General features: G+C 36.9%; 1 protein-coding gene across 2 annotated transcripts in view; it reads right to left on the bottom strand.

Annotated features, from left to right (window-relative positions):
• Positions 1 to 20,641, bottom strand: part of st3gal4 (ST3 beta-galactoside alpha-2,3-sialyltransferase 4) — a 28,590-nt gene extending 7,949 nt beyond the window's left edge. The window contains exons 1-9 of one of the 2 annotated variants that reach the window (XM_032545600.1): positions 20,369 to 20,641; positions 12,067 to 12,138; positions 8,382 to 8,463; positions 8,031 to 8,120; positions 5,056 to 5,153; positions 3,962 to 3,974; positions 3,565 to 3,660; positions 1,017 to 1,206; positions 452 to 586 (exon numbers count right to left, since the gene is read on the bottom strand). In XM_032545600.1, coding sequence (XP_032401491.1) covers positions 452 to 586; positions 1,017 to 1,206; positions 3,565 to 3,660; positions 3,962 to 3,974; positions 5,056 to 5,153; positions 8,031 to 8,120; positions 8,382 to 8,463; positions 12,067 to 12,088 — 726 coding nt within the window. In that variant the 5' untranslated portion in view covers positions 12,089 to 12,138; positions 20,369 to 20,641. Of the gene's footprint in view, positions 1 to 451; positions 587 to 1,016; positions 1,207 to 3,564; positions 3,661 to 3,961; positions 4,026 to 5,055; positions 5,154 to 8,030; positions 8,121 to 8,381; positions 8,464 to 12,066; positions 12,139 to 20,368 lie in introns of both variants that reach the window. The other variant, XM_032545599.1, reaches the window with a different exon arrangement.
• Positions 20,642 to 23,303: the final 2,662 nt, after the last annotated feature.

The following is a 23,303-nucleotide window of genomic DNA, read 5'->3' as shown; positions in this document are numbered from 1 at the left end:
GCAAAATACAAACTTAACAGCTTCTTGCAAACTAGTCTGGGACTTTTACTTTGGGATTAGTCCACAACTTTTAAGACTAGAAGGTGCCTGTATCTGCAGTAACGTGAGCAAAGATGGATTCCCTTGAACCACATACATACGTTACTGGAAAATCAATCAGGATGTACTGTACATCTGCATACAAAAAACAACACTAAAAAAGTTTTTAATATTTGCAGTTTTGTGTGTTTTGAGTCCCTTTAGGAAATGGAATAAAATTTTAGACCTAAATAAATAAAATAGTTTTGGGAGTTTTTAGTCTGGTCAAATGACAAAACTAATCAAATTTGACCAAAACAGTGCAACGGTCAAATGAATAAATAAACCTGAATAATATTTTAACTAAAGGCTTTAAGTATAAGTTCATAATTTCCATGATACTATAAACATTTAGATAAAAGAAACCCCTCACCTGTTTTCCCTTTTGAAAAAGAATCTTGAGAAGTTTATCTGCCGTCTGGTGCAGAAAATGGGGGTCCAGCACTCGGATTTTGCTTACATCACCCAACCAGATTTGGGGAGGGGGTTTCCAGAAACCTTTCCTAACCTTTGAGGGCAACAGAGAGAGAGGGAGAGTGAGAGAAAAAACACACAAAAAACAGGACATTATAAAAGCAAAAGCAACAGAAAGATTCATATGCATAAAAACGACATCTACTCGCTTGGAAGAAGCATTTAATGTAAGCAAACTGAGATGCAATTAAACCTAATGTCTGCAGGCCACTGAATCGATGTGCAAATTAGCAGGTAATGACCCTGCAACTATTAGCAGTAGGAGGCCGGAGATGCCGGGAGCAACAGAGTGAAGGATGCCTGCGATGGAAACACCATTAACTCTGAATAGCAGTGGCTTTGCCCAAGTAATTCTTCCAGATATGCAAGACTTTAGGGACCGTTTTGAGACAAAGAGGAAAGTTGAATAGAGTTAAAATGCAAGTGTGGGAGAATGTGCGTGATCTCGCACACACATCCCTTACCCTTTTTTCATTATAGATTATCTCTTTGAGCCAGCGTAGGTCTTGTTGTTTGAAAGGCACTAGGACCATGAGTGTGTCCGGGTCGTTATGCAGCGCAGGGTTGTAGGAGGCGGACTCAGGGTAGAAGAACCTCATGGTGGTCTTGTTTCCTACATCCTCCTCATAGCCTCTTACAGGAGCATCATTCAACCTAAAGCATGGAAGAATTCAGGATTTGAATAAAAATCTTTAGTCAGAAATGCTCTTTGAATAATGCACTTGCACAATGCATTTCTTTAATCGGCTCCATTTTTTTAAGTCATGTTTTTCCTTTGGATTCATTACGTTCTCCGAGGGTGAGTCTCAATACACACCCTCATTTTCACTTCCGATGAAATGACAAGACCTGTGGACTCCAACACTTCCATTCAAGAACTGCTCATGCCACTTTCAACTGAAAGCTGTAAGCAAAGCTCTGCATGAGACTTACGGCTACAAAAAGTTAGCATTCATTATAAAAGTCCAAACATATCTACTTGAAAACTCATTTAAGTGTTTTAATTAAACAATAAAACATCAAAATACATAAACAACCATTTTTAAACAATAAAATACTGTTGAACCATGACAGTTTGCACTGTGACTTCACAGCAAAAGAAGGTGCTGAGCTTAAATATCTGACAATGACTCTCCATGGAGTTTGTATGTTTTCCCCAGGCATGTGTGGGTTCTCTCTGGATACTCAAAGTTTCTCCCACCGTCCAAAATACCCATGTTAGGTTAATTTACTGGTCCAAATTGTTCTCACATCAAAGTGTGTGTGCATAGTTTTACATAAACTAGACTGGCAACCATCTAAAGTTATTGCAACTTCATGTCTACCAGACACGGTTATCAATATACAAGCAATCCTCTTGATTTGTTTTCCTTGAAATGGTCTCCGATTGCCACTATTTTCAAAACATTGACTGCCAAAGGTCAGTTTGATTAGATGGGTCAGTTGACTGCCAAAAGTCAGTTTGATTTGATGGGTCAGTTAATTTTTAACACAGTAGGGGATAGAGAGTGTGCTTCTGTTTTACTGGAAACCTCAGGGTCCAGTATTTGGTTATTGTTTATGACGTGGCTCAGCTGATGTCTTTAAGCCAAGACCTTTAGAATCATTCACTAGAACAGTTCACAGCAAAACAGCTGGAAATCTGAGATCGTGTTTCTCAATGGAGCAAAAAAGCAGAATGGTACCCACAGAGGCCATCTTTGTTGATAGCAGGTAGGAATGAGAGATGGATAGACTAATTTGAGGCTTTGCTTTTAGTAATGAGGGTGCTGGTTCAATCTGTCACATGGAAGAAGAATCCGAATAAAAAAGGTAAAGTTCTTAGCTTACTGATCTATTTAGATTAAAATAATAAGGGAAGCAATTGATAAAATCATCAAATACAAATTTAAACAGACCCCAAGATTGAAGAAGCAAAAATTAGCGTCCTCTGTAGGGATCCTTCAATGAGGAGCTTGAAAGTATTATTAGAGTAAGAAATTGTCACCCAATCTCAAAAATGTGAAGTAAAATTAGTTGGATATGAGGATAGACGGAAACATCGGTATGCTCTCATATTTTTAGTGACAAATCTGGCACCAAGGAAACAAAACTATTGTGAACCTTAATGTGATTTCTGAGGACAGGCATATTGGCTTACCAATTTGCAAACTTATATTGGCATGTTTTGTGCAGTAATATTTTTAAAAGCAAAAACTGCAATTTATGATTCAACAAGTAGAGACACCTCACTATGCATTCCTTAAAAAACAGTACATGCATTTTATCAGTTTGAAGACATTCTTGCCGTACAAATCTTTCAAATCCAAGCAATGGTAAAAAAAACCCTACCAATCAGTGCACAGCCAGACATCGTTTGGCTAGGTAAATAGTTTGCACTTTGAAAGCTTAAGAAACAAAAGTCAGATTTTATCCAGCTGAGTTTTCACACAAAACCAGGAAGATGACGTCAAACTCTTAGGCATGCACTGGATCCTGTATGTCAATAACCTTAGTCTACTTGGCTGGGAAATCACTAGCTTCTTAGAAAAACGGAAAGATGTGAGGGAGGAGTAGAAAGGGGCTGTAAGGGGAGAAGAATGCCTTGTGAACAGGCCAAAATCTGCTTATTCAAAGCAAGTTTATAAAGACTCTGCAAATCTAACTTTACAGCTTTGGACTGAACATGTGCGTTCAAACACTTGACTAGTTTGTTAAACCTAACCACATTGGGGCACTGAACTCCTTAAGGGGTTGGTGGGTATTATGTAAAATTGACTTTTATTATTATTATTTTTAATTCCCTCATCAAAAACATACCTAGAATGTTGTTTTGATTCTCTCTTTTATGCAAGTTTGAAAGAAAATGGAGGCACTAGTCAAATGTTGCAAATGTTTGAACTCTCTGGTTTTAAAAGAAGAGCATACAATGGAATCGTGGCACCATTAGTTTATGTCCCAGGCTAGAAGTTTGTAGTTTTTAGCTAGAAAAGAATAAATTAAGAAAAAATAATTAGTTTGATCCTTGCTTACCTAATGACAACATCATATTTATTGATGATGCTTCCCAAGGAGCTGTTTTTAATGACAAATCCATTGCCAATAACTGCACAGGTTCTGCACTCAAGGCTGAGGAGATAAATATCACATTAACACATCTGGTTTCAAAACGGGAAAGTTCTGTGGTTAACAGCTTTGCTGTGTCTGCAAATTGGAAACAGTAGGGTTCTAAAAGCAATACATCTACCACATAAATTGGCAACATTGACAAATGCTGGCAAAAAAAACATTGGCAAAAAATTTCTAGTTTCTTGGAATCTATGAGAAAATTATTTTATAACCAAAACATAAATTTTAATACCTAAAATATCCAAAGAGTGCTGGGAGCAACTATAGAAAATTAACTTTATTATATTCTGACATTACTTACTTTTCAATTTTGGCTGGCACATGGTAATTGGAAGAAATAGCAAGAACTTTGAGTAGCAGCAACTCTTGGAAAGAAGAAAGAAAAGTTACACAATGAATACGTTTTACAGTTTTAAAACCTCAAAACAACAATGTACATTAATCAGGTGAGGTTCTATAAATTAAGCCAGAAATTATTAATGAACTACATGTGTCACAATAGCAGTAATCAAGTGCACACACACACGGCATTTGCAAAGAAGATGGAAGCCTGCACCAGGAGTGTTAAATTTGTCATCCAAGTTGAAACAAAGCATGTACAACCCAACTAACTATCAATTACTTTGCAGGTAGAGCATTCATATCTTTTGAACTTTGTCATGTTTGTTCACATTAAAACCAAACATGTCTGCACATTTTGTCTGGCTTGATACAGGACAGATGGATCAAAATGAAGTGGTGTATAACTGAAGTGGAAATAAAATACATGGTTTTCTCAAACACTGAAAAGGTACAGTCCCTACTTCTTCAGCCCCCAGATTTAAAATGTCTGTGGATGCATCATGTTCAAATAATTTAAAGTTATGTTACTTGGGTTCTAGTTCAGTAAAATGATTTTTGGCTGCTGAATACAAAACAGGAACACAGGAAGGGAAATTGAGTTTGATGAATTATCCGAGCAAAATATGAGAAGAGAAAACAAGAGCGACAACATTCCAGAGCCGTCACTGGGTCTGCTGCCAGGCAACACTCTCAACTATGCTGTTTTTCCAAAGAAGATTACTAATTTACAAAATATATTTACTTCATATCTAAAAAGTTGAAAACACCTAATTTCTGAATCTTTCTAAACTTTCTTGTAATCTCTTACAGTGGTCAGTTGATCAACTGTTTTTACAAAATTCTTGAATATTACAGTATTATGGCGGTAAATGCCAAATTACAGAAGCCTTGGAAAGATTTATGTCTAACATCCCAGTAACTAAGTTCAGCCAAATCATTTCCAGCAACAGCTAACGAGAAATATTTAAGAACATGATCATCATGAGGATGATATGAGAGAACCTGAGCAGATAGACCTGAGGAAAGAAGAGCAGTGCAAAGTACTGTACATACCACTGCCTTTAATGCCGTAAGGTAAAGGCAGCTTGGACATATGCTCCTGCCAGAAGAAATCCTTCATTTTCAGAAAAAGTTGCGTCTGTCTGCTGATGCTGCATGAGAAGCATAAGGGCAGAAATTATAGCATGAAACAACTCCGCCAGGCTTCAGCATTTACATAATTTATATTACAGTATATGAGCCACACTTAAAAAGATTGTTTGAATTTTTGAAAAGTTCTATAACGTTTGTGATGACACAATTTACTATTAGATTAGATAGAACTACTTTAATCCCTCATGAAGGATCCCCAGGGAAAATCAGTTTCCAGCAGCAGCACACCAACAGAAAAAGAACTGCTTTGCAAAAACTAGATCACAATACAATAGAAAAATGGAGAATATAAAAACAGGAAAAAATATTCAGATACATCTTTAAAAAAATTATATTGAATAAGAGTGTAATAATTTTGCCAGTCGTATCAGAAAGTGAAACTCATGAGACATATTCCAAGCATTCATGGCTTACAGAAAATGACAACCAAAAATTCAGCATCTCAGAAAAATGTGAACACTGAAAAAAGTCATTAATGGAAACACTCAGTGAGACACTCAAATTACCTAATCAACTCAAAACATCTGCAAATGTTTCCTGAGCCTTTAAAAAAGTTTCACGCTGTCAGTTGGTTACACAATCTTGCATAAGATTGCTGACTTGACAGATGTCCAGAAGACAGTCACCAACACCCTTAGCAAGGAGGGTAAGTCACAAAAGGACATTTTTGAAGAAGCTGGTTGTTCAGAGTTGTGTATATAAGCATATTAACAGAATATTCAGTAGAAAGAAGAGTTGTGGTCCAGAAACAAGAAGAACTGCAGCCTTGAGAGGAGTGTCAAGCAAAATCCATTCCAGAACAGCCACGACTCAGACGAATACTAAAAAAAATGGGCTCTATTCCCCTTGTCAAGTCACTCCTGAACCAGAGACAACTTCAGAGGCATAAAGAAAAAAGGAACCGGACTTTTTTCATAGTTCAGAGTTCTGTTTTCAGATGAAAGTAAATTCTGCATTTCATTTAGAAATCAAGGCGGAAGAGTAGAGATACTCTAATATATCTCATCTCTTCAAGGAACAGATACTCATGTTCCTTGAAGTAGAAGGTGAAGTTCCGACAGTCAGTGATGATTTAGGGTGCTATGTCATCTGCCGGTGTTGGTCAACTGTGTTTTCTGAAGTCCACAGTTGATGCAGCCGTCTATCAGGAAATTCAAGAGCAGGAATCAGCACATGCCCACTGCGTACGGTACCAAAATCTTCTTAAATAACCACGGTGTTCCTTTTCTTGACTGGTCAGAAAACATTCATGACCTTTAACCCTATAGAAAATCTATGGGTTGTTAAGACCCAACAAGGTAGATGACCTGATGGCAGCTATCAAAGCAATCTGGGCTTCCATTACACTTACACAGTGCCACATCTTATGGATGCAGTCATTGATGCAAGAGGAAACCAAACCAAGTGTTGAGCTACAGAATTGTACATACCACCTGTCAGAAGTCTGGCATTGAGCTTGAAAAAAAAAACATACAAAAAAACAAAAACAAACATGTTTTTGGTCTAATGTGATATTCTAATTTGCTGAGACACTGACATTTGGGGTTTTATCTGTAAGCCAAATTTATTAGAAGTAGAAATAATTAAAGCTTGCGGAGTAGAAAATGACCACTTCACTAACTGAGATGCAAGAAGGAAAGAAAACTGTATTTTTTAATGCAATATTGTAATTTTTGAGACATGCATAATATGCATGTCACATGGTAAATTGTGCAGTATTCATTACCTAGATGTGCTTGTCATCTAGTTTTCAATTAGGGTAGACCTAACCACAGTGTGACAGTCATACCAGCACATGAAAACCAACCTTAATCATGTATTTGACATATACCTGAACCTGCTCAAATGTTCTTGTAACCATATACCTGAACCTGCTCAAATGTTCTTGTAACCATTCTTGATATTAACCAGACTCATGAGACGATCAACAATTTACATGATGTCATTCATCAGCAATTTTCCCCCTTTAAATTGCTTCACTGACGGTCTCTGCTGAGGAGCGGGAAAAGGGGGGGAAAAAACAACATTAACAGAGCCTGTCGAGTGAAACTAATGTGGCAGATTGTAATACGTAAAACAAATTCTTTCCCGCATTCACTGGCATCAGACTGCAGCACTTCATGATCTCCGTCTTTGACAGAGAGTCTCCCAGACATTTATTACCCACATAAGGGAGCTGGCTCCCTGCAGGACATCCGGACAGACCTCTGTAGGAGAGGTCTAATTAGTGAAATGTTTCTGTGATTGCCAGGAAAACCTTCTCATGAGTGTAAAAACACAAAAACAATGGGCAGTTAATCTTAAACTAATTGCATGCCTTTGCAAAGATCTTCAATTTGAACTGCTTCAATTGGAAAACAGTGGACATTTTTTCCATTGTTTTTAGTTTTGGTTTGTTCAAAATAAATAAAAACCCACCGGGCAAACAAGCACTGATCCTAGACGCGGTCGAATCACGTCACAGATAGCGACCATATCTATATTTTCTGAGAGCCCACATAAATACCAGCAATCCTTTGATATTATTGAAAGGAATGAATGAGAAGGGGGTTGATGACATCAAGCAAGGATTCCTTATCAAACCATGGCTTTGTCTCTTTCCAAAGAGTTTATCAAGAGCACATTCATGAAGAGTTTTTTCTTTTTGTTTTTCGTCTTATTCATTCACTCTCAAAATTACTTCCGGAATGCATTCGACTTGAGAAAATGAAAGTTGATATAAAGACTGTCTGGATGGAAACTCATTCCTTAACGGTGTGTTTTGCTCCAGTTCTTCCCAAATATGCCACCCATTTGTTCCTGTAATGGAGTGAGTGAGGAGTTGAGGGGGAGGAGAAGGAATGGTGCAAAAAAAACACAAAAATGCCATTACTCACTTAAAGTTAAGGCTCTCCCACTTTTTTTGAGTTAGCCAGCCTCCACACAGCGACTTGCTACTGCTCAGAATCTTACTGGAACTGCCATACCTGAAAAACACAAATACCACCACTAAGAAACTGCTGCTGAAATCCCAAAGAAAATGTGTGCCAGTAATAGTTTCCAGATCACTGAAAAAGAAAAAAGTGCAGGAGTGGGTACATATGAGGTTTCATTTTGCAAAAAAAAAAAAAATGCTGTATGCTTTTTTAACCTGAAGTGACTAAGCACTGTGCAGGCCTCGTGAGATGACGGTTTTACCAGAAATGGGCAGCATGCAGAGTGTACGACTTCAATGTGTGTTGAATTACCTCCGGAGTACGATGTAGGAGTAGTAGTATGTGACAACGGAGATGAAGAGCACGAGAATTGGGAGAAGCCTAAGGCACCATGCTGAAGTGATAAAAAAAAAAAAAAAGTTAAAATAAAAGTACGTAATATATATTTTGTTATATCTTTACGGCATTTTTTCTTTAGTACAGTGAAAGATGTAAAAATAGACAAAAAAGTTAAAGACCTTTGCCACATAATCTGAGCAGGTGTACATTTGTGCCAACATAAGTGAAAAGAGAAACTGAGATAAGCTTACTGGTCTTCTAGTATCAGTGGCTATTTAGAGTCACATTTTCAAGATCACAGTGGAATAACCACATATTAGAGTTTCAGGTTACAAGCAAGGTGGACCCTTTGACCTTTGGCACAGAACCTATTAATATCTGTTTGAATTCAGGCAACGTTTCAAGAAATGCAAGCTAGACCACTAAAAATTTGAATCAAAAGCTAACGGGCAAATTGAATTTGATTAACTTGTTGCTGGTGGAACTGGGTTTCCAGCAGTGGCAGCAGCTGGTGAAAAACTATTGGTGGGTCTGATGTGTCTATAGATTTCCCTCCTATATCCTAACGTATTTGTGAAAATGTCACCATGTCGTGACAGTATGGTACAAGCAGATAATGTGGGGGAAAAAAAGAAGAAAAAAGAAAGGAGCTTCTCTGCCTTCTCCCAGTCCTAATTAGAAACAACCAATCAGAACCAGGAGGGTCTCTGCACTGCCAATCTGTGTGGTTGTAATTTTATGTAAAAGCCTTCTATCATTGTGCCTTCTTTTTCAGGCAGTTGAGCCTTTTTAAATCCCTGCCACTGATGCTGCTACCCCAACAGATGACGTTGGAAGAGAGGACATTCTCGACAGACATGTAGCATCTTGTTGCTAAGATAAGCTTTCTCCAGAAGTAATCTGCCGTGTCCTTTTATGTAGATTGTGTCTGCTTTCCAGTTGGTTGTCCTGAACACCAAGGTATTTTCTTCAATCACTTTTCAATCACTTTTCTTCAATCACAATGTTAAGTAAATCTAAGAACCCACGGAGGAACAGAAGCCGTAGCTTACCACCCGTTTGTAAAATCCTTTGCATTGTCCACTGAAGGTGGAGAATTCGGGCTAAACTACTTATCTGCTATGGTTGCCTTTATTAAATTTATTACCATGGAAAGCCAAAACCTTCTGGTATTTTCCAGGCAGTGGTGAAATTTGAGAGTATCAAAGACAGGTTCAGTTGCACCAAATGTTTATCACTTTCCTCTAACAACCAAACACGATTGGCTATTTAGCTCCACTACTTGGTCGCTATCAGCAGCGCTAAAGAAGAGAACTGAGTCTGTTGGGAAAAATCTACTGTTAAATTCACTGGTTCACACGGTAGAATTTTAAAATCGTTGGCTGATTTTCAAACCCTGAGAGATCACACACACACACACACACACCCACACGCACACACACACACACACACGACGTTAAAAAAATAATAGGTATAACAGTTTTGTGTCCAGCCAAACAAGCAGGAGCAAAACACCCGTACTAATTCCACTCATGAACATTTAAATTCCAGATTTAAAAAAAACCCATAACATCTGTACAGGAATTCAGAGCAAACAAACATGGCAGATGATTTAGAAGCAATGGAGACATTTTGTGGAGTTCTCTTGAGTGATACAAATGTTACACAGAGAAAAGGCTTTTAGTAAAGGAGCAGAGCTCTGGTTGAATTAATACATGTTTTGTTATAATCAACTTGTATCAAGTTAATGATGGGTAGCTGAAAAGTTACCAGGTACATCAATTGCTGTCCAACTCTTCATCCTGTCATTTCGGTTACGACATGCTTAAGATTAACTGTCATTCCAATAATTGGGGCGTTCTAAGATTCTCAGAAAGGGGAAATGAGGACAAAAATCAGCATAAAAATCTTGTCACGTGAACAAGAGTTTAGTTGGTGAAAACGTGAAAATAATTCAGATTACACTATTAAGGAAAATAGGTAAATACAATTTTTAATTATGTTTTAACCATTTTTAGATTATTTTTTCCCCTCCTCATCAGGGACGGTGGCACTCCAGTGCCCCCTATGGACCGGCCGCCGCTGGTTTCAAGATTTTTGCTTTTGAAGCAGTAATCCCTTCTACCTAACCTAACAGAAAGCCTGGCATCTACAAAGTGTACTTAAGACAAGTAAGAAAGTACAATATCCAAGCAGAATCACATGCAGTGTAGGCATGGCAGGTTACTGGTATACTAATGTTTTAAAAGCTTGTGGTTTTGAAACTACTGATGTTTTTAAACCATTAAAATGAGTTATGATTTTTTTTAACAGCAGGTCAGATACAGTGTCAATGTGGTTTGAGTTTTCTCCAGCTGTATGAAGCGTAGACTGACACCATTACACCTCTCATACCTGATGCTGTGTCATGTTAGACCAGCTGGTTGATAGACTACTACACTTTTGGTATTACAGGAAAGACTAATTTAGCTGTTTGGAACAAATTACCGTTTTTAGAAAAACCTAGGTCTCAGCATAGAAAGCAAATGAGCGCCACCCTTTGCTTTCATTACAGCAATGCTGTTTACAATCAGCAATACACAAGAGGCATGTCTGTCAAGCAGCTAACTGTTCGAGATGACACCCGGACTAGTTAGCTAGACAAAAGGTTGCAATAAGTTCTTAAAATCTATTACTAAAGTTAACTAATGCACTGTAAATGCTATTTGCAGAAAAGTTTAAAATCAAAATATGCAAGGAATTGCTACTAAAAAAACTATTCCTACTGTTGAATAAGAAAAAAAACTTAGCATTTTTCCTGAATTAACAAGTCACACTTTTTTTGCCCCATAGTTTTGCTAGTCCTGCAACTTATAGTCCAGTGCAGTTTCTTTTAATGACACATTTATTGACTGTTGTATTACATGTTAAATCATATTGACAGAAATGTGCCAAGGAGTAAACATTACCATCTGCAGCTGCAAGGAAAGCTAATCGCAGGCTGAGGATCGAGTCCACACAAAGGGTACTTAAAGATTATGCTGCCAGGAGAGGCCTGTGAATGGTGCAGTTTTGTCTCCGAGCCTTGGTAGTTGCCAAGGAGATTAATATAAATTACTTTCGGGCAGGCCTTCAGACAGCATTTTGCCGGCGGAGCAGACATGTTCCTGACCACCCTGGACATCGGTGCATCAGAAACTGCCAGCAGACTTCCAAACCAAGCTCGACTGGTTGCATTAGTTTGTTGAAAAGCAGGCAACTGAACACAACTTGTCAACATATCATGTGCTTAACATGGTTAAGGTCTCCCTTACGTTTGACAACTTCTAAATAAATGTGGCCAGCCGAGGGCAACTGTGGTTTTTCCTTTTCATTAGGCTTTTTTTTAAATGATGCAATTCATCCTCCAAAGCAGCTTAGTCTAAAAAATATGGTAATTGAACCGACATTAAAAATGCTCTCCAATATTTATTTATAGCCTTCAGAATTTTGGTATATGGACTTGAGCAAAAGTAAAACAATATGGAAAGCTATTCTGCCATTTTATAAAGATAAGGGAAAAGGACATAACTGACTCATGACAAATGTAGAAGGGCTTTCATTTGTGAAAATTAATGTCAATATCCCATCAAGACAGACATCCAAATCTGATGTAATCACTGTTATAAGAAAATCTTACTTTTAGCAGTAGTCTGGGACATCTTCACATCCTCCTTAGTCTGCTCATGTCTTCACAGTGCATGATCTTACCCTGAGTGAGACAAACAAATGAAAATACTTAGATTTACTGGAAAACTGTGCTCTCTGGAAAAGAATTCTAGTAAAATCCAGTGTGCACAAAACACTTAAGATTTTTTGGCACTAGTGGCCTCTGTTGAACAGCAAATTGTGAGGAAACTAGGAGGAGAGAGAGGGGAAGATTAACAGCAAATGGCCTGCAACCAGAAATTGAACCGAGGACAACTGTGTCAAGGATCATTATATTACATATTTGGTGCACTACCTTATGTACCATGAACCTTGTCTTTTATCTACTGACAGCTCATGTGTCATCAATGACCTCAAATCACATCTGATTATGTCTTGAGCAAAATGAATCTTGTGCTTGTTATGTTGGAATAGGAGTAATGCAATACTGGTGTAACTCCTACACAGAACCATGCTCATTTTACCCATGAGTCAGCAAAATAGTGAAAACCACATGACCAGTTCAAATAAGTACAAGGACACACTGCAGATTGTGCACTGTAATATGTTCTATGAACTTTCAAGAGGATTCCTATGAGTATATTAAAACCTGAAAAATGATACAGCCTTCTCAATGAGAATAAGGCCATAATGTACCGATACTGAGCAGGATATGGGGCATTGCATATAAAATGGGCAAATTGCCAACAAATGTGAACAACAAGCAGTAACTTTTCTTGTCAACACAGAATATGGACAGAACCATATTATTTTTATTCATTAGTTACTCAAAGCTGCAGTCAGTAACTTTTTTTATAACACATTTGTCAAAACTGTCACTATGTTGTGAAAATGTAATATGAGAGGTAATCTGAAACAACCTAACTTTACAGGAAAACATTATCTGCATTTATTGGTGGCCAGGCTAACTGCCAGCATCCATGGCAGGCTCTGCCGTAGGGACCAGAGATAGGAGAAGCACGTACACTAGACTGACTGACAGGACTAAAACCCTCCTCCTGGCTCAGATCAGTTGGTTCTGACAAAGAATGGCACATTTCTGCAGATGGCAGTAAGATCACAGGGAGATGGAAAAAATGTAATTCAGCATTAAGACAAATTGTCATAGCATTTGATGATCCAGTGTATGTTGACTTCCTCAGCAGCACTTTAATGGTAATACAGAACCATTCACTTGCAAAGTAATACAAAACCACACACTACCCTGATAACCTTTGTTTTTGTAAAAATCTTTAGTTGGAAAAACAATTTCTTACAATAAAACTGGGACAAAACTTGTTTAAATTAAAAAAAAAGCTCAATTTCAAAGTGATCTCAGTAACAAAGTAAAATTTTATTCATAAATTAATATTTAAAATTGTCTTGATAAATACTGGTAACCGATCAGTAAAATGGTTGTAGATATTGTAGTAAATTTTCACCCTTACAAAAAGTCACAATTGGATTTTTTTTGGTTCCAAACGACAAATGTGCTACTATTTAACCAAAAAATTATATATAGCTTTACTTTTTCCCTATCCCCATTTTATCACAAAGAATGTTTCCTTGCTGATTGTATGAAAGACGTTTAAGTTCTTCCAACAAAATTAATACAATAAGTCACATGTCTAAAGTATTCTTTTGTGACTCTGCGCTTAAAGTATTTTAGAGTCTATTCTTTTGAAATGCTCTCTGAAATTGTTTTTTTATACAATTATTTCAATGTATGCTTTGAACTTTGTTAAAAGTTCGGTTCTGCAAAGAGTCTAAGTAATTAGTTTATCACGTTTAGGAATGTTACTGACACTTCAATGCTGCTAAACAGCATCTTTTCTATCAGCGTCCTACAAGTTTTTTTATGCCTCACCATCAGCTGAAAGGTATTAGTCACAAACAGGACGGATGAAGTTGACCCACCAATGTTACATCTGTGCTCCACCTCAGAAAGTAATTACAAACTCATCGCAACCATGATCCATAAGGGAACAAGAATATAATGTAATATTCAACAAAAAAACCCCACATGCACATAAAACAGAGCCACCAGATATGCTTAAAAATGTCAATTCTCAGGTTCCACATGAAAAAGAGAATTATATTTTGCCTACACTTTAATTTTAATTAGTACCGTTTTTATTTTGCAATTTTATTTTCAGATATTTTAATGCTCTAAAATGTTAATGTACTGTTACAGTAGTGTTGATGGTTGTTCATGTGGACAGAAAAAAATAAATAAATAAATAAAATTAATAGGTAGTCAAATAATTTGTATGCTACTTATTACTAAATCAACATTGAAAGGAAATCGAATTGTGACCGGAAGAATCAAAACTGAATTGAGGTTCTTAAAAATACCCAGCCCTAATAATTTATGTTTTCTCAAATTAATATTCAAGGTTATCAACAATCTAGCTTCCGAAATCTCTTGGTTAGTTTCACCGGAGACAAAGCAGAAGGTAACCCGGAAGGTAACAATAGAAGAACAGTCGCTGGAGTGCTTGAGATACAGTGTTCAAAGCAGGCCAGACTGGGAAAAGGAAAAGCACACAACACCGCAAGGCTCTCTGGATTGTTGACTGAAGATGTTTGGCACCAGCAGAAAGAAATATTTAGTCGGGTCAGAAAAGCTCTTCAACAAAGACATGCTTAAATTATTTCTGTACATCTAAGGATGTTCCTTAGATGTATTACAAAGGATACATAAAATCTTTTAATAATAAATATTTCTCACAGACTGCTATAAATCCCACAGCATTGTACAGTGTATTTTATGTAGTTAAATTTTGAGCCAATCTGAGAAGAGCACCCTTTTACACCCTTTGTCTTCCTCTGACCCCTGTAACATCTGGTAATTCATTACCAGAAGTTATAATAACTTCAATAGTAGTTCCGCTATTGAAAACAGATTTGAGGTTGGGCCACTAGAAAGTTATTCTGCCACCTGAGCTGAAGAACACTGCAACTCCTCCACATATACCATGGCTGCTTTTCTGATTAATCGTCTCATTGCCAGGCTGGTCAGTTTTGATTCAAAGCTATATCTTGGTAGGTTTGCACATCTGTCTCTCTCTTTCCAATGTTTAAATGATGGATAGTGAGTCACAGTGGCTGTGTTTCCATTAACCACAGAATGGCACAAACTGAAATTACAAAAATTTGTTCATTTAATGGAAAATGCATCAATTTAGAAAAATCTCATGTTTTTTGATAAGTTGCTGCGCTAGGATGAGGTGGTTTGTGGCCGTATCAAAACAGATGTATTTCACAGAAATGAAATGGAAACATGGAAACAACTTTTTTGCATCACAAAAGACACATGATCAACAGCCAGATGTTATTACTGGCAAAAACGATAAAGAAGACGACAACAAGAAGTAGATCTAAATTATATACGTTTATGGAAGCAATGTGACAAAGCGTGGAAAAGTGCAAGGCACCATTATACCAGGAATAGGAAATACCGTGAGGGCAACAGGGCCTCTCATACAGTCTCTGTACAGAGCATACCTTCCTGACAGATTGTTGTGCAATTTATTAGATTGATTCTAAAGAGGGTAAAGTTCTGGTAAAATGCTTTAAGACTGTCATAAATTATGACCTTCAGTGAAAAGCCTACTTCTGTAAAACTCGTTCTCATCCGCCAGCTGCTATCATTAAAGCACAGACGCACAGAATAATAAAAATCTTGTGTTCTTTCAGAATAGAGATCCTAAATATCTAGAGGATTTATAATCCGTGATTTTAATCCAGTCAAACACATTTAATCTGATGACCACCTGACATTTTGAGCATTATGATAGGAAAATCTCTCAATTTGACACACACGTCTTAAAGCATCTGCATGTGGCAAGGCATCTTTGTGAGCAAAAAAAAAAAAAAAAAACGAGTGCAGAAAGTATTTTAGATGTCATAGAGAACTTGAGCATTTGTCTCAACCGTGGTGCATGTGTATTTGAGTCCCAGGATGCAGGATACTATATGCTTTCTTGATGCTTTCTGGCCACATTTTGTCATGAACATAGAAGTGCAAGAAAACTGTGCTGTACTTCTATGTTAATAAGAAGTACAGCTAATTGACAGCGTCCTAACCACTTCCACACATCATGCTGTCTCATGTTTCCTGTCAATAATGTTCTTAATATTTATGGTGAAACAATGTTTGTTTTAAAGCGTCCATTTCCAGCCAAGAAAATGTCATTTAAAAACCAGCAAGTGTTGGGCGATATGGACTTATAATTTTATCACAATATTTTGTGTTGCTATGCAATAAGTACTATTTATTACTTCTTTTTTAGTTAACTAGTGACTGCAATCATCACTTCCTAAACAAATACTGCTCTTGAAAAAACACCCTTTTGTGATACAATTCATTCAGACAGCAGCCACATAAAGAAGTGCGATTTGTATCACTAAGTAGGCGTGTCACAAAAAGGAATTGATTGCACAATAAATTAAAACAAGCTCAGTTTCCATTTGCATTATTGACATCAGAGAAAAATAATGTAAAAAAAATGTAAAATAATTTTTTTTAAAAACAAACATCAATTTGAATTTATCATGTCAAAAGATTAAGGTACAATAAATGCCCACTCATAGCAGCAAGATTTGCATTTTTACTCAAGTACTTTTAACTGCTAAGGTCACATGTACAAACAAAATATATGTACACATTGGCTTCACCTGTAAATTGAAACATGTTTTAGGATTTCCATATAGCAGCAGTTTCGGCTGTTATCACATGACTGGGTCAGGCAGCTACCTGCCTCTGTATCCATGCATGAGTTCCACCAGGTATGAGAAAACAAAAACACTTCAAAAGATTCATTCAGTTTCATTTTGGCATATTCTTATTCGCAAGTACACTGTATGCTCATCTTGCAATTTCTCCCCCTTAAAATAAGCTGAGTGATCTATTGGGAAAATTAGAGAAAGTAATTGGAATTCATATTGCCCAAATTTTAGATGTTTCTGTCACTGTAGTAATATGATTAAATGTTATTTTAAAATAACTGGTGGCATTTATTAATGTAATTTAACATTTCTGAATTTTTTACTTATTTTTGTTCTATCTTAGGTGTAATGGTTTTACACGTTGAAGCAAACATTTGAGAAAATAATCATAAAATGCTGGCCATAAATCAAGCAGCTGTAGAAACTACCTTAATGACATACTTTTAACATGTTTAGGTGCATTTGCTCTTAGTTATCAGGCTCAGGATTTTCAGTAGTTAAACTATGATTAGGTCACCCAGTTCTGTTTAAGATAAAGTGATTGGTTAGTTTCTGCACAAGTTTAAAATGGCAACTCTCTAACAAAACATTGCAACTGTTTACACTGATTTAATTTTGAGAACAGCAAGCAAAGGCAGGGTCTGCAAAGCACAATGCAATAAGGTGCATCTGTGCATGTAAACAAATCCAGAAACAGAACTTCTAGTGATTCAGCAGGTCAATTCCAGTTACTGCTCTGAAACTCAATCAGATGTTTGCTGTATCTATAAAAAAGAAAAATTCTGTATAGTTTCCATTGGTGGGTGACCCTTTTCCATTGGTTTGGTACTGTTCACTCAAACATGCCACGAAAAGGATAAATATCTTCAGGACTCACCATCCTCATCTACCATTTGCACTAAACAGCATGTGATTTACCCGAGCCATTACCGCTTCTGGTTTGTTGCTCAGCAAAAGGTTGCAAACACACAAAAGACAGTAAGAGATTCCTTGGTTACAGGGTGTGTTTAAACCTCATTTATAAGCCCGAAGGATGCTATTTTGAAAAGACAAGGAGCTGCTAAGCTGTTACTGGAGCAAAATACAGAAAGATGCTTCGATGGTGAATGAAATGCCTTGCTGCTAAACAGGAAATGTCATAACAGGGAAGTCTCAGCAGCAGGTGAAGTTTGTTTTTGTCTTACTCTTTAGATGGTGTGTGATCTTTGGGAGAACTATGCAATGGACCTAATGTGTGCAACAATATGCAAGCATTCACTACATCAGTGGCCCCTCCCCTAAGTAACTTAGCAGAATGACAGTTTACTTTTGGGGGGAAAAAAAGGAAAAAAAAAAACACCAGTGGTTGTGTAATGTGATACCATACAAGGAACAGTTACATGTTCCTAAGATGAACATTTTGAGGCCAGATTTTTCAAGTCTCACTAATTGATTCAAGCAGGAATGAGTCACTGTTGTACAGGGTAGATCATGTGTTTCAGCCGCTTTGCTGAAAAGATCCCATAACCTTAAACTCCATTAATTTCAACATTTAGCAAGGCCTTCCTTATCAAAAAGCCTGCACCAACAGAAAAAGATTACGAAGAGGAAAAGTTGTTAAGCAATCAAAAGAAAAAAAATTGAAATTCTAAAATTTAACAATATTTTAAACAATAAAGTCACAAAAAATATATATAGTGCCAGCAATGACAGTGAAACTCTCGCCAAGATGATGGTGGTGCCAAACACAGCAGATGAAGACAAATCAGGTGAAGAAGAAGGAAAAGAAACAAACAGATCTGTTTCCCAATTGTGAAAAAGGCTGTACTGAAATTGTGGTGTCAAACCACTAATCTATTGTGTTAGTAGTTTTATTTTCCTCTTTTTCTGAGTAGACTAAATATAAACAAGTCCATCATATAAAAAGTTGTAGTAAAGAAACTTAAATCTCTGAGTGAATCAGGTGGTTCATCTGAGCTAAAATTAACAAACAACTAATGCAGTTTTAAGTAAAGGCGTTGGCAGCTATGGATGAAAATATAAGTAATATTACAAACAAGGTTTGTTCAGGATGTAGAGAATTTTCTGTATTAAAACAATTATTTGCATTTATTTTTGTTTTTTTGGAGTTGATAAGTTGAACAGAAATCATCCAGAACCCACCTTGTTGGCCAAGTGATCCCCAGAGAAAATATACTAAAATACCAGAAAACAAATTGGTCTGTATGGACCAGATCCTTATTAATACTCCTAAAAGAACTGTTCGTCAATCACTTGTTCTACTTAGTTCAAAGTACTTAAGACAGTGGTTTCCAATCAGTCCTCACGAACTACTGTCCTACACAAGATAAGATAATTTATAAGTCTCCCATAGGAGAAATTTTTCCAGGAAGCAGGGGCAAAACTGCAGAACAACAACAAGAACAGCACATCCAAAAAGGACAATAGCCATAAATACAAAAAAGTAAAAGTACATAAAAACACAAATGTCAGATCGGCAGTACATCCCCATAACCATTTCCATTCACATACAATACATCTTCTACATGTTACTTTTGATCACCATCTGGGCCCCTTATTACTCTGTACAGGCCCTGCTAGTCTGCCATTTATCAGGCTAATGGAGAGTGGTACAAACAAATGTTTCAGACTGTTATACTTACACAAAGGAAGCCTGAAACTGTATGTTTTAGAGGAATCTCTTTCCAGGACACCTGATTCAAATGATCGCATGATCTCTTCTGCATGTCATCAAATGCTGCAGAAGACTGTTAATCAGCCAGTTATATGTGACAGATGCACTGCAGGACAGCAGGCCTTGAAGACCAGGGTAAGAAACCACTGCCTTAAGGGACCATTATGGGAAGACTAATATAAAAGTAGAGATCCATCAGTTTGAGTTACAGCTCTAATTAGATGTTATTCCAATATATCTTAATTTAACACATTGGACCCTTCCTCCTGTTATGGGAAGGATGGAATATGTTTCTCAAGGGCATAGTAGTTATTTTATTTTACCACCATTTACATTTTTAAATTCCTTATTCTAATTTCCTGAAAACATTCTTGAGTTATAGGTGTAGGTATTGTGGATAAAGTCTGTTTATTAGGAATCTAAGCAACAGTATTTTTTAATGACAATGCCTCACTGAACTGCTGGTATAAGTGTGCCAGAGCAGTCAGTCCCCCCTTTGTAGATGCAAACTAAACTTTCAAAACCTTACAGCCTTAAAAAAAATACATTGATGTTTTATTAGATAAAAAAAAAAAATTGTAACGCGTTTACTGTAAATTCTATCCATGGGTTAATGTTTGTCTTATCTTATCTTCATATACAAACTCCACCCAGCTCATCTCTGTGTAACATTGAACTATAAATAGTGTTTATACTGTCATAAAATAAAACTGCTTGACAATTGTTTTGGTTAAAAATGCGCAACACGTTCAACTGTCATGATGTGATCAAAATAAGTTGATCTTTGCTTCACCCCAAGCTCCCTATGGTCTACTCCTCCAAAAAAAAAACCCCGTTCAAGCGACTCCTTCCTGCCCGACTCAAAGCGGTTCAAATTGGTCCCACTTACCAGCGAAGCTGCTGGGCAGATGCGACCTAATCCACGCAGAAGACCTTCTCCGATCTACAGCAGTTGATGTTGCAACCAAGTTCACGTTGCTTTTGTGAGAGTCCTTTTTTTTTTCTGTGGGGGGAAAAGCGAGTACAAATAAAACGCACACGCCTGTTCCGTTTACATGCGAGTGGAGGAACGTGTGATGCGGCAAAGGCACAAAAACGCTCGTCGCAGGCAGGCTCACACCCTGACTCATGTAAACGCTGCGAGCAGAAAGCGGTTTCTGGAAGGCACTCTCTCTTTTACCAGAGAGTTCCTCTTTTCTCCCCCTCCTTTTTTTTTAATCGGCCGAAGGACGCATGCGCATCTTGACACGCTTTTAATGTGAGGTTAATCAAAATTCTTGGGAAACTGAGCGAATCAGAAAGTCATGCATAGGCTAACATATAGAAACGCTAGATATTTAAAATTATAATTATAAGAATAGTAAAGTAACTTCAAATTAACATAAAATCTAATTGTGTCTCGCAGTTGTGCATCATTTAGAAAATTGGGATCTTTCCCCCATTTAAGTCACTGAAGGAACCAGATTATTGAAATTATCTTCCAGATCAGGAAAAAATTAAATAAACAGGACATAATGTAACATAACACTCAAACATACTGACGTAGTTTTAAAGATTCAAAACTATGACAGAACTTTTGGTCAGTTACTAATGTACACTGATCAGATGGAATTAGTAAACAACGGGGCAAAAGAGTACCTTGTTAACAGATGTCAAAATAGACTGAATTCTAACTGTTTAGTTAATTTCAGTTTATTTTTAATGTTCTCATTCACAAAAAATAATTTCAATGCATTTTTAAAGAAAAATATCAAATTTACAATTATACAAAATACATAACAAAGCAAATCCATAGTGCAGTCCATAGAGGGATTCATTTTGGTGACACACAATAGACTACAATATCATCCTGAATATGATTAAGATTATTTTCCCAATTAGAATAAATATCTAAGTAAGTAAACCTAGATAACTACATGCAGTAATGGATTTTGCTGCAATTTGTTACAGACTTTTGAATTGCATGAGGTTAAACTTAAGATCTTTCAGAGAGAGATGAATTCTGAGCCACGATGGATCACAAAGCTGAAGCATATTGATATTATATTGTCTTCAGAGCTTGAATTTAAATTTAAATGATTGTAATGTTTTATTGCATGCATTTGTGCATATTCACCACACCTAAAAGAAGCAAATACCATATTTGTCACATTGTGCCTTAAGTACGCGTTTGATTTCACAGTAATGGAACTGACAACTGTCTGAATTCTTACTACATTAGTGCACCTGAAGAACTCATTGCTTTCTCACTGCTGAGTGATGGATTTGTTTGGTTTTTGACTTCTTCCATCAGGTGTTGGCTGAAAAGATGCTGATGTTGTCACTGGCTATACTGCCAGTGCATGCATGCTGGGCCTGACTAGTGAGAGCTGACACACACGAGTCTTAGTCTTTCTGCTAAGCAGTTTTGGCAGCAGTAGCAGGTGATGGAGCAGCTCTGTTTAAAACATTGTTGGGACTTGAAAATAATCTTATTGGAATGGATCGAACAGACCATATGGCTTTCTAAATAACTTGATTTGAAAGAGACGTGAGGAGCTGGCCATCCCACTCCAGCCTGGTCCTCTTCACACACTTTTTTGACTAACTTTACAAATGAACAGATTGTTCCCAGTTTATACTGACAGCACTACTTTGATGGCACAACAGATTTTGTTTTATCTAATCCACTATAAGAAGTTTACAATATGTAAATTCAATCCCAACTGTCCTGGGCATGATTCAGATTTACACTACAACTCACATTAATAAAGATAAATATGAAAAAACATAAGTGCAAATGCTTTACAAAAGTATTTATATCCACGGAACCATTTTATATTTCATCATATTGCAATGTACTTCCTTTTGAGGAGTTTTGCTCCTTTTTTTTTTTTTACAAAGAAATATTTCATTTGATAATGATAATGTAATGATAAAGTATTTTAAGCAGAACAATTTAATTAGCTTTTTAAATACACGTGATCTGCAATTATTTCATGCAAAAGCTGCTGCCTTCAGTTTCCAAGATCCATGGTTTGCGCTGTCTGGTATATCACATCTGTTTCTTGACAGAGAGACACCTGTTGTGATGGGAGGGGTCTCAACTACACACAGATTCCAGAGTTTCTACCCAAGAACAGATAAATCTTGTTCACTTCTGAACATGAGAAAAGCCACGTGAAAGAGGAACAACCTGCAGTCGTTCCTCTATCCACTTTGAATTTTGACCCCTGCTGGCAAATCCAGGCAAATCCAAATATGTTGGCTGAGGTATTGAATCCTTCCAGATCAGTGATCTTAGGCAAATTTTAACAAACTTTGGCAACCCTTCACATCCAGTCAGTCTTGTTGATACAATAAGCAGACATGCTCGGTGTCTGTTCAGTCTGATCTGTTGTAACTACACAGAGAGTTGCTACCTACTTATACAGGGATTATCACAAAGTTTCAGAGACTCTGGGAACCAACATTTCTGGCACAGCTTTGACAAAGACCTTCAAAGCCTTTGAAATGGGGGAGATTTCCATGCTTATCTAAACCCTCCCTAAGTTCCAGTAGGGAACTCAGGGAGGTTCCCTACTGGAGCTCAACGAATTAGTAACTGAAATTAACATTTTTCCCCATGCATATACAAGTGACTGAAAGAAGCTATTTTCTCAAATTCCACTTTCACCCTTACATTATGCTAAGGTTAAACTTGATTAGTTTTAAAGAATGCAAAGTACTCTTTAAGTTTCAAACAAGACTCCATATCCTCAGAAACAACTAATTTAGTACAACAAAAAAAGAAAATATGCACCCATGTTATGAATTATAAAGGTTTCTAAAAGAAGAGGCATTGG

The sequence above is a fragment of the Xiphophorus hellerii genome, chromosome 18 (assembly GCF_003331165.1).
Source record: "Xiphophorus hellerii strain 12219 chromosome 18, Xiphophorus_hellerii-4.1, whole genome shotgun sequence".
Classification (NCBI taxonomy): Eukaryota; Metazoa; Chordata; class Actinopteri; order Cyprinodontiformes; family Poeciliidae; genus Xiphophorus; species Xiphophorus hellerii.
This window is presented reverse-complemented; position numbering and strand designations above follow the sequence as displayed.